This window comes from Anas acuta, chromosome 2, assembly GCF_963932015.1.
Source record: "Anas acuta chromosome 2, bAnaAcu1.1, whole genome shotgun sequence".
Lineage (NCBI taxonomy): Eukaryota > Metazoa > Chordata > Aves > Anseriformes > Anatidae > Anas > Anas acuta.
In genome coordinates this window covers 109,143,980-109,162,536 of record NC_088980.1, presented here as the reverse complement: position 1 = coordinate 109,162,536, position 18,557 = coordinate 109,143,980, and the positions used below count along the sequence as shown (strand labels likewise).

Here is an 18,557-nt window from a genome sequence, read left to right as displayed (position 1 = left end):
TTATGCTCAAAGGTCTAGCTACACAAATGCATCCTTCTTCCAGCATCTGAACTTAGGACAGGAAGGCTGTCTGTGGGCTGCAGTACCTGTCTGAGTTTTGGGAGCAGGCTGTCCTCCTTCCTTGCCATCCTACGTAGTGGTCCTCCCTCTGATGGCAACTCAGCTGTCAGGTTGGGATTAAAGAACTGGGAAAAGATACTGGGGATGCTACTTCAGGGTATTTCCTCAGCAGATGTTCACCTCTGGAAGTCCCAGCAGATGTCCCCAAAGACTAGAGCAACATCACTGCTTTTCTAGTTTACTGATGTACTGAAAAGGTCAAGATCAAGATTAACGCTCACCAGAAATTCAGAGCTCTGCTGAACAGAGCTAATGAAACTGTTTGAGGATCCAGAGAGGAAAACCACTGATAAATCTTCTTCATGCCAGGCTTTTGAAGATAGACTTTGTCTAAGTAACAAGGCATTAGTAGACCCACATCTACTATTAGTGATAACAGTGGGGAATTATTGCCTCTAAGGCAATGAAAGCACACTATGAGCTTTTGGAATAGAGATCACCACAAAGCTCAATTACTGGATGAAATGTGGTGTATTTCGCAAATCCTTAAGTTCAGATTTAAATTCCTCTTAGGGCATCTGCTTTATTTCAGATATATGAAGTATTTAAAAGTCTGAAGTTCAGTCATTTTTAATGGATGTCCAGTCCTTAACAGCTTCCAGTCACATAGTCTCAGAGAAAATTCCATTATCTGGTTACTTTAAAAAACAGGTTTTGTAGCAGATACAATTTAACATCCTGTTTTAAAGTTGTTAATTCACTTGAGAGCAAAGTGATTTTATTGTGGCTGCTTATATGTTTGTTTGGTTTTTTTTTTTTTTTTTTTTTTTTTCCTCAGAATAAAGATTTGTGTTGTATTTGGAGTTTTTGCAAGCTTTTATATAATTCACAACCCTTAAAGCTATCCTTTCTCCTCTGCAGCTTCCTGGATTAATGGCTCATAATTTTTCTCTGTCTTCATTATATGCATGATATTAGCACAAAAGTTTTAAATTACTTTTTTTTTTTTTTTTATGAGGTTTCTCATGCAATAGCTGTGTGTTTGAAATTAGTTTTCCTTTAAAAGAAAAGTCACTGATGTTCAGAAGAGGGTGGGAGATATACCAGGGCTGGTTTTGTCATTGCCAGAAAAGCTTTGATCCAATAGAAGCTATGGAAACCAAGACTTGGTAGAAAATAAATGCATAGACATCTGCTAAAGAGCTATAGAAATATGATGACATTAAAACAAAAGTTAGAATGATCTACTTACCCACCAAGCCTATATTCACTGTATATATGCCTGTATTATAGTGTTGTGATAGCAACACTCTGAAGGAAAGCACTTCCAGTCAGTCTATGTTTTCAGATATTTCCAAAAAGTTTATTAACTGTTAAGCTGAAATTTATCATGATTCTTCTGAACCCAAACAATCAGATTTATTTTATTTATTTATTTATTTATTGTTATTGTTAAGATGGCACAGTTCCATTTAGCCCGTTCTGAATTATCCAAGTCTGAACCAAAGCAGGGTCTAGGTCTTTTAAGCACTAAAAATATTGCAATGCTTTTTAAAGCTTGTATTACTCAGAAGTGGATAAATTTAATAAGTTGCACACAGCTGTGTACTGAAATCTATGTCTGTGGTATCTCCCTACATAGTTGTCCTACTAAGCTGAGGAGAAGGTGTGGAAGATCAGCTCCATCTCTGTGAATTCTTACGTATAACACAATGTGGAAAGATAAACGCCAGTTTTCCTGTTTATTCTTTTTTTTCCATTAAAAAAATAAATGTGAGGCCAAATGCCTCTCATTCATCGTAACCCTAATTCTTTGGGATTCTTAATGTACTTTATCCAACTTTGCCAACTCTTTCCTCCCTGTATTTTGCTATTTCTTTAAAAGTGTTGTATCAGTGATCATGAGCCCCACTGTAGTCTTAATTCCTGGCATGTATCCTAGAGAGTAACCAGCTTCTGGAAGGCAAGGATAGACCTGGAGGTACCACAGGACTGGCTCAGTCCTTTCCAACAGCATGTGTTTCTTTCAGCATACAGCCAAATGAGGTACTGGCTGGGGGACAGTGATGGCTCACAGGGTTCTCTTAACAGACCTTATGGGTATAATTTTATTGATCAAAACTTGTGTGTAGCTTTGCCATCCAAACACAAAAAACTCAACAGGACAGCTTGAGTGAACAGGAATCTGCTGACATTTAGAAAGTCTGTGTTAGAGTGGTGGGTATGTTTTCTTCTTCTTTTTTTTTTTTTCCTTTTTTTTTTTTTTTTTAATCTTTGTTATTGTAGTTTTGGTATTTTGTTTTTGTTGTTTTCTAATTTATTTATTTATTTTTATTTCCACGCCTCTCCCCCTTCTTCAACCCAGGGTATTTACAAATTTGATGGGAGTATGTATCTCCTTTAAGTCAAATCTTGAAAAAAATTTCACACTTCAAGCATTGCTTAGCATTTAGGATACGTTCCTGTCTGTATTTTAAATACTCTTCTTCATTAATCCTTAACTTCAAGCCTGGCTTGTGAAACATGATGTTTTGCCTTTTATCCTTGTATCTTCATCTTCTTTCCCCCAGAAAAAGAAAATTTCTATACCATTACCCCCCAAAAGGCGACCTTTTTCACCATTTCTAGGAATTTACTGTTCTATTTTTCTCTCTTTTTTTTTTTAAAACAACAACAACAACAACAACAACAACAAACAACAGTTGTTCATCCTCTCTCCTCTCTGCTCCCCTCCCCTCCCCTCCTCTTCCCTCCCCTCCCCTCCTCTTTCCTCTCCTCTTTCCTCTCCTCCTCTCTTCCCTTTCTTCTTCCCTTTCCCCTTCTTCTCTTCATCTCTCCTTTTTTTCTCTTGGTTGGCCACTTTTAGCATATCCATTTTAGGGCTCAGTAATTCAAATGGCAATCAGTCTTGATAGTCTGTTCTCCTACCCCAGCCCCAGTCAGCATTCCCTTGTCTTATGAGGAGAGTGCAGTAAGTATAAAATAACAGATAGCCAGATGATATAAAGTTTCAGACAGTTCGTAAAACCCAACAGAAATTCTACAACCGAAGTTCTACTAAGATGGATTTCCCAAATCCAGACCAGCACAGCAGAAGTCTCTGATGCCATTGCTGTGAATAACCATTCAGTACTGGCTATAGCAAAAATTCCTGTAATCATAAATACTAAATCAGGAAATACAGCTCCTGAAGTGGCTTGGTGCAGACATTTTCTTCAAACTGTAATCTTCATTGCCCTGTTCTGGATTTAATTTCCAGCCTGCTACCATGTCAAATAGAGTTGCAGACTTGCATCATTGTTTTATTTTATTAGTCTATGGTAAATCTTTTCCTGAAACAGGAAGCAAGTCCTGTGAAGTAATCTTTCCTGCTTAAATCAGTCAGTATTTGTAATGTACATCCAGTTTATTGTGGATAAAGAGCAAATGTTAAAATGTTGAACACAATAACAGGAATATTTGGATGAAGAAGGCTTGAAATACATATGAACATGTCTTGAAAATTATAAACTATCATCTGTAATTTTATAATTTTAAACAAAATTCTGTGTGTGTTACTGTTCTTAGCACGATATTAAAAACATACATTTTTTCCATTCCCAAATTCCATTTTGATTTTATATTATAGTACAAGTTAAATCTTATATTGTAGTATGCATAACTCATGGTGCAGTATACATACACATAGTAGCAGCTCTGCATGAGAGAGTTTAGAATAGAATTTATATTCAGATCTATTCTATTCTTTTCAGGTCTCTGTACCTTTCTCTTCCCCATTGACAAAGCAACTATGGAGGTGAGATCATAACGTGCTTGTATTCTCAATGTTGTAACTTCACACTAAAATCAATGGTGTAGTGCTGCTAAACTATTAGATCTTGAATTTCCAAATAAATGCCACCTAAAAAATAATAATAATTAAAAACAAACAAACAAACAAACAAACAAAAACAAAACCAGCAAACAAGCAAGCAGCCAACCCACTAAAACTACATTACATTTAGCAACCTTAAGGAAATTTTCACGGTTATCTTTAAAAAGAGCATTACAACACTTGACACTCATGCCTAAATCATCCAGATAGTTCCTACTTTAATAGATATATTTATGTGCTAATTAAAACAAATACACAATTCTCAATAAAAATGCACACTGTAATTGCTTCCCTTGACAAAAGATAGCGGAATCACATTTGGTCCAGGATTTCAGACATCCTGCCTTTGCCTCCTACGGAAACAATAGTTTCTGGCATCTAACAGATGATGTCCTATTGCATGCAATAGCTGTCCAGATTTCCTTTCTTCCTTTTCCCCTCCCAGTCAACCAGTTTCACTCTGTTTTTTTTGGCCCTATCACCTTGAAAAAATAATGTTTAAGAATGTGAACTAAAAGTTGAGTGTATTAGGAGAACTCCTGGTTTGTTTCTTTCTTATCTCCAGTCTTTTACAATTTTTTAGGGTATCAGAAAATCCTGTTTCCTTTCCTTAGTTTTCATGAATGAGAAGCATTTAAAACTTTGTCATGATATTAACATATGCAGTTAATTTAATGACATAGCCTTGTGTTTCTGACCAGAATGATTTGTAATAGGTGGTGTTTAGGAAAATGCTTGAAAAATCTGAATATGGGTTTATGCTTTTTTATGTTTGCAATGAAGGCAATTAACTGAGAGCAAAATCAACCAATTTATGTCAACATACATCATGTCCAGCTAGAATATATGAGAACTAAAACCAAAGCAATGTACAGACTCATGAGTACTTGCAATTACTCCACAGAGGTTTAGCAGGCTCTGGAGAAATTGAGAATCCACTGCCCTGTTAGAACCTTCAGAGGTAGCATAATCAACAGGACATGATAAGAGACATTTTCCTGCCACCGTGAATCACTTGTCTTCTTTGACTGAAAGCTCTTAATGATTTTTTTAATGTGCGTTTTGCACATTGTCATGGGTTAGGTTGGGCCCATGAGAAAAGCTGTTGTATGTCTTTTGCTTCTGCTTAGTGAGTCAGAGTAGAGTCTGTAAAACACTGTAAGTTATTACCTAGAGGCTTTCTCCAGAGAACATGAATGTTTTTGTTATATTGATATATTTTGATGCATATTCATAACTATTGTATGCAAGGCACTTGCTTCTGTCACTAAAGTGACATTATTTATGTAATTTTTGTTCCCAGTCCTTAAAAGAAACAGCTGCTAAGCTCAGTCAGAATTTCACTACAGTCTCATCCAAAGGTCTTTCATACAAGTTAAAGAAATCACCAAGATATTACATTCATTTTGTTCAAATTATATTTTCTGAATCTCCAAACAGTTGAGGTGAACATTGGTAACCGTGTATTTGGGAGTTCTTTGTCTGCCTCCAAAGCCTGTCACATTTTGGGATTCTGTTCTTCTCTCTCCATCTCCACCTCCATCTTCACCTCCACCTCCATCACATTGTCTTACCAGTGAGCCATTTTCAGAAAATTCAGAGGAACTTAGTGTCATTTTTATAGAATTGGCTAGCATGTTGTGAAGACAAAAGAGATGAGAGGTAACAGCTGTTAGTTAGGAGGAAATAAAGAAAGCTTAATTGTCCTTGATTTTTCTTTGCTTGCTTGCTTGTTTTGTGTATAAGTGCATAAAGGTTTTGCAATGACCAGTTCAGAAACTTCAGGTCTAATATTGTAGCAATAAAATAGCTTTCAGCTATTTCCTAATTGACATTAAACTGTCCAAAGAAGCCTGAATGTATTTAGATGAACGTGTGAATATGGGCTTCAACTCTGATATCTGGCTGGTGTCCAAGTACAACCCCTAGGCCATGCAAACAGGTGAAAGCTGTGCAGTGTGATGGAGGTGGACTGTAGATGTTCTGACTTGTTGTATGAGGTTGCAGTAAACTGGGAAGCTCAGAGAAGATACAGGAAAATGACTTCTGGCCTGTTGTGTAGTTAAAAGTAGTGTGAAAAGTAGTATGTAAAGTAGTACACAGAATTGTAGGAAGATGTAGCAACTGGAAAGCTCATCTAGACAAAACTATTATAGAAACTAAATGCTATAGGAAATAGTATGGCAATAAAAGATCTGGTATCACTTGAAACTGAGATTGGATGCCTTTCTTAACTATAAACTTTAATCCAACCACAAATTATTTGTACAGTATAAGAATTACGGTGTGTCCTATGTTATGCAGGAAGTCAGAATTATTACTTCCCATCCTGGCCTTGGAAATTACAAGACAAATCCTGGTCTGAAGTCAACTCCTAAAATACCAGTTCATCCAGAATCCAAACTGACAGATATATTTTCACAAAGAAAAAATATTCCACCCCATTTTTACAGGGGGCAAAATTCACAGACTGAACAGATCTGTATTTATTCTGTTTGATAATTCTGTATATGAGAGATACATTTAATTTGATTTGTTAATATAATCATATATGTTCACATTTTACACCACAACTTACTATTATTGTCAATTTTTCTATATTAATGTAATACTAAACTAATGCATGCTGGGGAGATTTTAGCAATCTGCATAATAGAATAATAAAATGTGGTGCTTTGGCAGACCCTTAGGTCAACTGTCTGTGAGTACAAAAGTATTTTTTTTTTTTCTGTTTTCAAATAAAATTGGAATTACTCTTCTGATTTTTGTTAGATATCAAAAGTTTTTTAGCATTAGATATCAAAAGTTTTTAGCGTTGTCTTTTTGTGTGTGTGTTGTTGTCTGGTTAGTTGTGGTTGTGTGGTTTTTTTGTTTGTTTGTTTTGTTTGTTTGTTTGTTTGTTTTTATGGTCATAGCTTACAGCTTTGTCAGAAAGTCACAGATGATCAAAGTGTGCCTGCCAGAAGGGTGATTCACAGATTCAATAGGAAGCTTTGCTGGGAAAACGAGTGAGTGGAGTAGGAATTGGATAGATAGATACCACCCTTTTAAGAACTGCTTTTCACATGCTATTTCAGAGCATGCCTCATTCAGACATTTTAGTTCCTTTTGGCCCTTTATAGTTTCTAAAAATTTCCAAATGATTTCTGCTATGTTTTGAAATAAAATGCATTTTTCAGAATACTGATGAGGACTTTGAAAAACACAATTTTTGCTTCTTTGCAAGAATAGAAAAGTGAATTTATTGCATCTGACAAAACTCTGTTTGTTCGTGAAGTTAAATGCAGACTTTTGAAGGGTAAACAATTTCCACTAGCAAAAGGTCTTCATGTATTTGTTTTGTCTTCTGTATTCATAGCTGTGCACATTCTTGTCTTGTTTGGAATCCAGTTTCTCTCACCTAGGACTCATTTTGGGTTTACTAATGGCATTCATATATGTTGACTAAGACAAAGTCACACTAAGATCAGAGCTGGAGGCAAATATAGCTGATCTTGATTACAACTGAGAATAATGACATCTTTGTGGAATGAAGTATGCAGAACTGGGAAACGCCCTAATAAGTTTTGCATACTATAAATGCTTACAAGTTTTACAGCAGTTATTCCTGTGTGTTTAAAAGCTTTAAATAAGAGAAGATGACTGTATGTCTTTGATTAATGTTCTGTGCCAGCAATTCTCATTGACGATAATTTTCAAGCATAAATATTGAATGAGTAGCAACTTGTAGCCTTACTGAAGGCCTAGACAGAATGAGCATTCCCAAGACTTCAGAGTATATTGAATTTGGTTCATGGGAAATGTTGTGTTGAGTACCTTTGTGACTAACAATTCTCAAAAACTCAGAAGACCTCAGAAATGAGCAGCAGTTTTTCTAGGTTCATGATTTATGAGATAAATAGATATACTGTGGATAAGGTCACAGCTAAGAGGGAAGAGATATGTTATAACTTGTTAGTATTTGGTGAATGCAGGACCAGATTGGAGCAGAATTAAGCCCCATTATAGAAAGTATGGATTACTTGAAGCAAACAGATTAAACTAAGAGAATGAGGTTTTAACTGAAATGTAATAAACTTTCCTGACTGGTAAGATCATGTGGAATGCTTCTTCAGTGGAGATGAAAGGAAGACACAAGTTTTTGAGACTTTATAGTATATTATACAGCAGAATGGAATAAGTGATAATAAGATCAGGTCTGCCTGGCAGAAGGGTTCAGATCTGTTTTTCCCTATTTCTGTAGGAAATACTCAGCATTTACTGGCAATGGAAAGACTTTTCACTTCAGTAAGAATTGAATTGCACTCTGATTCTGAGACGTTTATGAAACAGAAGTAGGGTAATTCATACTGTGCTTACACAGAAAATATTAAAATGAAGCAGAGATGAAAGAATGCATTATTAAATAGAGGTAGAAGATGAAACTAATAGAGCTCAACAACCCTGATCACTGATGGGGAAAACTTTCAAGTCAGATGGCAGAGGAAAGTAGATAAAACAAGATGTTCCCCTATGCTGTTAGAAATATGAACAGAATACAGTTCAGCATGTATTTTGGCCAGATGGAGCCAAACTGTAACACTGGCTCTGAATTTGCTTGGATTCTACAGAATTTTGAATCTGGGTCAACTCCAAAAACAGGTCTGTCAGCTCCCCTTTAAGTTACAAGGTTTTATTTTGTATGCAGAATCTTCTTTTTTTTTTTTTTTTCCAACCTTGGATCCACCCAAAAGCTCTGAGAATTACTCAATTTATAGTCTTTGGCTCATGTTGACAATCAGAGTGAGAAGTGAGTTCTGATAAATTGTTTAATAAAACACTAGTTCTGGCGGTTAATGGTATTATACCCATGCCACTAATCCCCAGTGAATGAACAGGCATAACCCATTCATTTTCACTTGATTTTCACTTTACAGCATTGAAAAGGCAGATTTCAGGCAGTAGATCTCTGTTGAATATCATACTAATTGTTTGTATTCATTCACTCTTTTGTGTTGGATTCTAGTAAGTAAAAGAAGTAATCTTTTAGACATACTATTCATGATTAAATCCCCTAGCAAGAAAACAAGTAAACAAACAAATGAAATAAATATATGTATTTTTTTAATATATTTGTTTTACTCTTTTAGAATTAGCAGAGTTTGGGGTTTTTTTTCTTTCAATAAATGATTCTCCTTAACCATCATTTAGATGAAATCTATTTCTTCTAAAAATCAAAAACTCTAACTCTCATACACATTGTAGAAGAAGCTTATCAATAAAACAAACAAACAAACAAACTGATATAATGAATACTGATATGTGCTGTGGTAGTGTTATGAACTAGCTCTGGAATTCTGCAAAATATTTAAGACCAAAAAAAAATTTAACGATGACTTCCTACTGGTTTTGTTTCAGGTATAAAGCATCTAATATCTTGTCTTAAATTAAAAATGTTGTGGTTTGTTTGTTGATGTTGTTTTTGTTGTTGTTTTTTTGTTTGTTTTTAATTGTGTTTTTTTTTTTGGCATGAGTTTCTTACTTTGTGAAATCCTAGTTTTTCGAGAAATAGTCAAATATATCATTAATTCTGCAACTATATTAATTATGGAATTAATTTTTCACCTTTTTTTTTTTCCTCAATGATATGATCATTCAGAGCAATTGCTTTGCCAAATGTTTTCCATTGTTCACAAAAGCCATTAATTCAGTGGAGCTATAAGTTTTTTCTATAATTAGACAGCAATTTTTAATATATTTTTTTTTCTTTTTTAATTTTCAGTAAACTGTTCAATGTGCTAAGGACAAGTGCTTTACAGCTCTGTGCTGGCAGAGCGTGTGGAATGGCATTGTATGTCAGTTTACTAAATCACTTTGAAATGCCATGTTACTGGGATTTGCCAAAAGGCCATGCATCTAGATTCTCTCTCCCCCTTTTCTGTAGCTCTGAGCTAAAAGGGGTCGGGTCATTTAAAGTTTTTACATTGGACATGATAGGTGCAATAATATTATACTCCCATGTTTTATGTTGAAAACTAAGTGCAAAAGACCATTCCTTTTCACTAAATATTGTGGAATGAAAATATTCACTGTGTTTTAGATAAGATCTAAACAGGACAATCAGTATTGTAAGTAAGCAAAAATATTCTTAAGCAATATAAGTTTTGATATTTGTTCTCTAACTTCATTGTTTGTTTTTTTCATATCCACAGGTTGTTTGGTGTAACTTCTCTTACGCAGACAAACTGCTCAAGCACTTGGATGATCATCAAAAATCAAGAGTTGCATTGGTATCACCATGCTAATCCAATCTTACTGCTGGTGATGTACTACACCCTCGCAACTCTAATCCGCCTTTGGCTACAAGAGCCCATTGTAAGTGTGATTTCCTTCTCTCTTTAGTGCTAATGATTGTGAGACTGGCTAGTGCAGGTAATTCCTCACAGACAAGCAAACATTCAAGAAAATTCAGGGAAAGAGACAAGTGCAAGCTTGAGTTCAGGCTTTTTGATAGGTGTCTTCAAGAGTCTGATAGAAGCTTTTACGTGGATATTCTTCTTAAATAATGAATGCAATGGCAGATCATTAATGTTTACTGTGATTTAGAAAGCCAGTATCAGTATAGTGCAATGTAGGCTATTAAATGGAAAGCAAACACATAGGGCTTGTTGTCTAGCAGAACTGCAGTGGGATACAGGCTAGCACAGGATACCGTGAGACAAGACAGAGATTTGAAATTTTATCGCAGAGAGAGAAAAAATTTCTGAAAACCTTTGCTCCTGAATCTGTGACCCTGAATGAAAATCCCCACTTATGTTTAAAAGCAAGAGAAAAAGGAGACAAAAAGTAGATTTTTACCTCTTCCTGTTCCAGGAAAAGAGGGAATATAAACCCAAAGGTAGGATGATCCTAAGCATTGTTTATTTTAATCCTCTGAGGTTTGACATGAGTTCTGGAGTTTAGGTTCAGCTGTGCTGTAAACCACAATGAAAATACTGAACTGTGAATTAGTGGAGTCTGTAGTAACGAGTAAAAATGTTTAAGATTTTGTTATTTTAAGGGTGTTTCCTCATATAATGGATAATGTAGCAGTTTAATGCTTAAAAAGACACACAAAATATATCACCTCTGAAGTTAGATGTCTGATATTTGGGTTTTACATATGTTGAGCCTAGTAATTAAAGGTGAATGACGCCAGAACTGTAAGCTTGAGTTATTAAAAAATCATGCCTTGAGTTTCCAGAAATCTTAAGACTAGCTTTTTTGAAGTCACAAGGTTTTAAAAGATTGTGATTCAGTGCCCTCTGGCATTGGGTTGTTTAATTTTTTATTTTTCTGCAGCTGCAGCAGCTGTGCTTTCTTTCTTTTTTTTTCTTTTTTTTTTTTTCTTAAATGAAAACTGAGATTTCCAGATAATAATATGATTTTAGCACTGAAACTGTAACTAATACTTCATGTCTCACAAACTTAGTAGGAAAACCATGAGAACCATTCACAGAGGAGTAACCACATGTGAAATGCAGTTAGTGGGAGCTGTGTGATCTCAGCATCTTAGGGAATTCATTTCCAGAACCTGGGTTGCTTTCATCCAACTTTCAGTTTCAACTTTCAACTTTCATACAATCTTAAAGTTTGGTGATAGGTGTAAGTTGATTACTGTGTTTTTTCTGTGGAGAGAAATGGACCTGTTTGTCTTGAGACAGTATGAATCCTGAAAGTTCCTTTGTGGACCAGAGTCCACACTAGATTGTACTTGCCTGCACTTCTTTCTTTTACACTACTTGTGTGTACTAAAATGGATATTCCCATAAGACACTAAAATCAGTCTCTGAGAATTGGAAACAAGTTGAATTAGAGGTGTTTTCCAAGCAATTAGGTTAGAGTGAGCAAATATTAGAACAGATTAATTGAAGAACAGAAGAGGTCTCTCAAACCCATGGCTACTTGAAAGGCAATAGAAAGTATTGACACCCCCATGGGGACTTCTTATGTCAAGGGAACAATGCTTCCCTCTGAAGAGAAATGGATTCTTAAAAAGGAGAGCACTGTAAATAAAATAATAACCCTAAATTGATGTTTATTTTTGAGGCACGTAATATAGTGCTGCAAGTTCATTTCGTTAAAAAGAGATGCTGGGATTTGCAATATCTACCATTTTTACAAACTTTTTCTTATGCCCTTTTTCAGCTATATGCATTTTGTTTATCCTTGACTGGAGCCACAGATCCAGCATTCATCTTTCTCTTACTAGGTTTCTTTTGGTAGACTCTATTGTGTATTATTTAAATCCAGAAATAATTTTATTTCAGGTTTCATTGGAACAATTTTTCACTTGTGAATTTCTGGTACATTTGATTCATTACAGACTAAGGACGTAACCTGCCTTCGCAGTTCCCAGTGATTTCAAAGTTACTCTGCATTTAGGAACTCACCACTAACTTACCGATAGATGGATAGATGGCAATGTTGATATACTGTGTTGCTTAATGTAAGGTAGTTCTCTAAATATTGCTGTTAAAGTACAGTAAAAAGTCTCACCTTTGAAATTTTGTTCAAAAGAATCTTGTGAACAGAACCTGTTTTGAACAAACCATGTATACTAAATTATGTGTAGAGGCATATGTACTCAGTTTAAAAAGATGTACATAAAGTACATGTAATACTTGAGCAGCAAATTCTGAAAGCAGGTTTTAAGACATGTAGGCTCTGGCATTTATTCCTTCTCATGTGAATAGCATCTTGGAGTCCTCCTGCGGATAAAATTGCTGCTGAATTTTAGTAGGAGTGCTCTCTGAGATAGATACTCTTGAGATTGTCTCTGAATCCCACTGCTGGTCAACAATTTTACAAAAACAATGCCCACTTCAAATCTTGAGTTTCAAGCGGAAAGCTTGTTGTGTGTGCACCACAGTCTGTCAAAGTACAGCATGTATGAGATTTCAAAGAGTATGGTTGGTCTATGTGGGATTCTGTATGAACCTTACTCCTGCAAAACACTTTTGGATGTCAGTGGAAGTTTTGCTTTTCTTCTGCCTAATATTTTGGATCTGATTTGTTCTAAAATTGAGTCTTGTGAAATTCTACCTCTGCAAATTAGAGGAGGCAATCTGCCTCTGGAGATTTCAGTTCATAGTTGTAACTAATAGGACTGAATATATGAATAGGGCCCATTCATACTGTCTGTTGAATGGTAAAGAATAGTACAGAACTCAACTGAGTTACAGCAATTTAGTTTATGGTTTTGCTCTTTAAAAACTTCTTAAGATCGTTTGAATTAAGAGGAGTTTGAGAGCTGGTCAGGTAGGGGAAGGACTGGAAGAGTTATTCAAGTCAAAGGACTCCTGCAAGTTGTAATCATATGAATGACTACTACTGTGTTTTCTTTTTTTTTTTTTTTCCTCTTCTGAGAAAGATAAAACAAAACCACCCACTGTCCCTTATAGTATTTTAGGCTACAAATGTGTTACTGAAATCACTGTCTACATCTTAGGTCTTCTGGTACTTTTTTGGTCATCCTGGTGCAAACTGAATGCTATTGATAAACAGTTCTTTATGGTGTGCAGTTATGTTAAAGTTTTAAATGGCAATAAGAAGTATTTTAAGCACAAGATCAGTTTATTTCATGTTACACTTGGGCTAGGAATGCCCTCTTGCAATCAAATGTAAATATACAATCATATCTGAAATGTGCTGCCATTTACCGTCTCAGAAGTAAAACTAAATTAATAACCATTGTTTATCCAAGTCAAGATTTAAAAAATAGGGCCTTAGTGTTAGGATTGGAATGGAGGATGTTTGGATGTCCTGTTCCCATGGGTAACTTTGCAGACCTCTGCCCAGCATCCTGATTTATTCTTATTCTAATGCATCAACTGACTTTGCAGAAGCAATGAGAACCCTTTCCAACAGCTAGTTCCCATAAAACTTAATTTGACACCCTGCCTTTGAGACACAATCTGCAGCTGAAAACTAGCTTTTATACTACAAAATATCTCTTTGTTGGCAGTAGACAGGATTTAAGTAAAGTATGAGAGCAGGTGGATAGTCCTGTTGAAAACTAAAGGTTGATTTTTTGATGTTTCATTTGAAATGGAAATAAAAGTGTCTGCTAAGTAGAAAGTACAAAATGAGCACTTTCTTCATGCCTAGTCTTTACAAACCATTTGTTCAGGTTGAAATAAAATGTGACAATTAGTTGTCTTGGCTGGTTATTTTATAGTTAATAACAGGGCAATTTCAAAATTAAAGTTAGTGTGTCTGTATCTTGGCTGCAGCTCAGCACAGCTTCTGAACCGTCACTTAAGTCCTATTGAAGTCAATAAGACCTTGCCTTGGGTTCCAGGTTGTGCAAGCACTGGTGTACTCAGCAGGAGTGGTTTTATGAAGCTGAATAGGGGTGATTTCATGCATCATGGCTTTATAGCTGTATGGTTGTAATTTGGCACAATAAATTAACTAATAGTGGTGGAGGCTGAGAAGAAAGACAGCAGAATGTGGTAGTTCTTTGAATTTTGTAGTTCAAAATTTGTTAAATAGGAATGCTGAACCCCACTAAAGCATTTTTCATTTCTTGTTAGAATCAAATCTCCATGCTTGATGTTACAGAAATTTTGCCCACAAGAAAGTAAGTTTTTTGAAGCAGTGTTTAAAGTATAGGTAGTTTACCTTTAATCCTTACCATTCCTACTAGTTTTGAAATAAACATCCAGGCATTAATGGACAGCAGAGTGAAATAGCTGTTACTATTCAATAATATTCATTCTATGGCCTTGCATACCTTTTTCTGATGTTCTAAATGCTTATTATTTCCATCAGAGCCAAAAACCTAAAGAACACGTCAAGTCTTGGAATGAGACAAGAGACCAGAAAACTAAGGAAGTAAAGATGTCAAATATTAATGAACTAAAAAGTCAGATTGAAGTCTAAAGGTTCCAGATTAGAAACCAGGCAAAGGCAGAAAGCAGAGTTGCTTTGGTCGTGTCAGCATCTCTCTGATGGTATCCCAGGGGCTGGTGAGTCCTGCTGAGCAACACCTTGATGGAGATGCTCAGTTTTCACATGTAGCCTACTGGCTTTAGAGCACCCCCTTTCTCCCTTTAGCAGCACATTTGAGCTTTATCCTCTTACTAGTATGAACAGCAGATGATCCTGCTACTTGGTGAGAGCTCAGCTGTGAAGTTCAGGTTTGCAAGAAGAGGGATAGTGCAGGGATAGTGCATCTGTAAGAGCCTGGAGAGGAGCTGTAACCCAGCACAGTTTTTGTACGCTCGCCTCTGTCTCCTGTTTGATGCTGTTCTATAAACACATCCATGTTCACTCTATTTGAGATGCCCCTATACTCCTGCTGGGTCATGAAATTAAAATGGAGTTAAGGCTGGCGCATTAACAATCCTACTTCTGGTGGATCCTGTCAAAGGTGAAGAAATAGAGCATGTGCATCATAGAGAATCATAGAATTACCAAACAAACTAGGTTGGAAGGGACCTCAGGAGATCATCTGGTCCTATGGCATGTGAGAGCAGGGCCTCAGATTAAGTTGTCCAAGGGCCTATCAAGCTAAATCTTGGATTTTTCCAGCAAAGACATCCTGTACCAGTGATTAGCTATTCTCACAGTGATTTTTTTCTTATCCAAAAAAACATTTTACTGAAACTAGCTGTGCCCGTAGCTTCTTGTCCTATAATCATGCCTGCTTGTGAGGACAGTACCTCTGTCTTCTCTAAAACTGCCTTGTATGTATTGGAAGGCAGCAATAAATAAATACATAAATAAACAACGAACAACTCCTGCATCCTTCAGCTTCTCCAGCCCTATGATCATTCTGACAACTCTCTGCTGGACCCTCCCTAGATTTTGTCTGTCTTAAACTGGGGAGAACTAGAACTGGGCACAGTATTGCAGGTATGGTTTGACACTTGACAAGTAGATTGGACTGAGCAGCCTAGGACATGGCCTTCGTTGCTGCTGTCATTCACTGCTGGCTCACGTTCAGCTTGCTGTGCACTAGAACCCTCTGGACGTATTCCCCTGAGCAGCTCCCCACCAACTCTGCTCATAGCCTTTACTGCTGCATTCTGTCCCAGATGAAGGACTTTATCTTTGTTAAGCCTGTGCATTTTTGGTTGGGACATTCTTTTAGCCTGTCTGTGTGGTTGCCCATTTGCCTCATCCCTCAGTTCAGTGTCATAAACTTTGTTTGGGTGCATTCAACCCCATGATATAATCAAAGTAGTTTTGAAGATAGCATATAGTACCAGACCTAACATCAGTCCCTGAGGAACTGCACTTATGATTGACTACCATTTTGGTTTTGATCTGTTAATCACCCCACCTCAAGCATGACAGTCTAGCCAGTTCTCTACCCGTTCTCTATGCACCTCGTCCAATCAGTATCTTACCAGCTTGTCAGCAAGGATGCTGTGGTACACTGTGTTAAACAACTTGATAAAATCAAGATTGCTGACATCAGCTGCTCTCCCTTCATCCACTGAGCATGTTGTTTCAGCTTAAAAAACAGTCAGGTTCGTCAAGCATGCTTTACTCTTGGTAAATCCATGTTGGCTTTTTCCAGTCATTTTTTTTGTCCTTCATGTGAACATGAGTACACACACAAATATTTGTAGTTCAACACAGAAGAAAGACTAGACAAACCTCAATGGATGACCGTTACTGACTACCTTGTTATGTATTGAGGCATGGATTTGTATGTAAGGTTAGACTTCAAATATTGTTACTTATGCTGATAGGGTTTTGACCTTTATTTTCAATTCTTCAGCTGTTTAATGAAGCAGAATTGTCTTTTCACATATATATGCAGTTGGGAAGATTTAATTTTCTTTCAATTCACTGCTCATAAAATCAAACTTTTGTGTCTATGGTATGACTGTATACTAAAGTAATAAAAAGTGGAAATCAGTGTGATTCTGGTGTCTTGTAACTAACAGGAAGCATCATGGCATTGATGGACTAGCAGTTATAGAAAAGCCCTGTCAACATTTATGAAAATGTTATCTCAGTCAAAGTCATCTATACGATAGAGTGCTTTAAACACTAAAAGGTATTTCAAGGACATATTTCAGAGAGGGAGCATCAATTAGGGGAAAATTTAAATTCCTCTTATGAGATTTTTATCTAGACTAGTAACTAGTGCTGTCATTTGTGTTGTTTAGCAGATACCCGACGAAGAAGAGAAATCTGATAGTGGAGAGGATGACAAAGAAATAGCCTGCAGCCCAATTCCAATGACAGCGGAGAGAAGACGCAGTCTGTGGTATGCAAGCCACTATACAACTGATGAGAGAAAAGTAAGTCTGAAGTGGGAAGGGTCTCTGCATTAAATGTCTTTAAAACCATCACTCAATTTTATGACAGTTACTTTGAAATTAATGGAAGCAGTATTAAATAGTAGGAAGAACTGAATGTGTGTTTATAGAACTAAGATACAATACCAAGTCTGTGTGGCAGAGTAGGAAATTTATTTTGAAAAAAATAATAAAGCTAAAACAGGAGCCAGCGTAAGGACGTAAAAGAACATGCTCCTTGCTTTTGGCTTCTGCATTTTAGAAATTTAGAGCAAATCTTTTGGCATCAGGTCACTATCTTTATTCAAAACAGCTAGAAAGTCTGCCAGGGAGCTAAATCCTGATGTAAAGTTCTGATCTGCCTTGTTACCTTGTTGCTAATTACCAGTCAGTAAAGAGGAACTACCAGTTTATCTTCCTTCAGGTGTACTGGTGCCCTTGCTGGATGTCTGTAGGGAAGACAGTTGCTGGGAAATCTCCAGGAAAGGATCAGCTTTCTGTCATCAGTCCTCACCAGCTACAATGTAAAATTTCATTTAACGAGTTGCAGTCGAATTTGTGATTTATAAATACTCCATTGAGCCACATATACTTAAGCTCCTCCAAACTCCATTATAATAGTAACAATGGTAAATGAGCTAGCAAAGAAATGGACTGAACCTACTCTATCAAACAACAACAATAACAATCAGTTACTACTGTAGGCTCTTACATTTAGCAATCTCAATTTTTCCGTGGAAATTTTTCATTTTTCAACATAGTATCTTCAACAGCTATTACAGAAAAGCTAGAGAAGTCATGCATTGAAAATACTTCCTGAAAATCTTTGTGGACAAACACAAAGTAAGCAATAAAATGGTACAGAAATAGGAATTTGGGACTTCTAACAGAATTTTAAAAGCACAGTTTTGTTTCCCCTATGAATCACATGTCTCTAGAAACATTTCTCACTGACTTGAGTGGAAAATATTTTGGAAAGACAAAACTGGTGGATATAGCTTTTGATGCTTTAGTGCGCTTTCTTGACATAGCACATTGCAGGTGTTACTTCATATTCTGGTGTTCACTCAGCATTTAATCATTCAGCCTTGGTTAAAGCCAATATTTTTTGTTCAGTGAAAAATATTTCTACTTAATGAAAAGAATATTGCTAGCAGTTATAAGTATCACATTTTATATTAGTATAAACATTTCATCAGAAGTAGTTTTGTAATTACAGTAATTCTAATGATCTTTTAAAACTTAGTTTTTAAGCACTGGATCATTAGAAAGACATTAGAAAGCAGTTAATCAGTATAATGTCATACTGATTAATTCTTTGAGCTAATACCTAAAATTTAAGG

General features: G+C 36.1%; 1 protein-coding gene across 10 annotated transcripts in view; it reads left to right on the top strand.

The window, feature by feature from the left end:
• The window catches only part of PIEZO2 (piezo type mechanosensitive ion channel component 2), a 310,777-nt gene that overhangs the window by 196,640 nt on the left and 95,580 nt on the right, over window positions 1–18,557 (top strand). For 9 of the 10 annotated variants that reach the window (XM_068671657.1, XM_068671651.1, XM_068671650.1 and 6 more), the window contains 2 exons: window positions 10,126–10,288; window positions 17,083–17,217. In XM_068671657.1, coding sequence (XP_068527758.1) covers window positions 10,126–10,288; window positions 17,083–17,217 — 298 coding nt within the window. The remainder of the gene's footprint in view (window positions 1–10,125; window positions 10,289–17,082; window positions 17,218–18,557) is intronic. The other variant, XM_068671648.1, reaches the window with a different exon arrangement.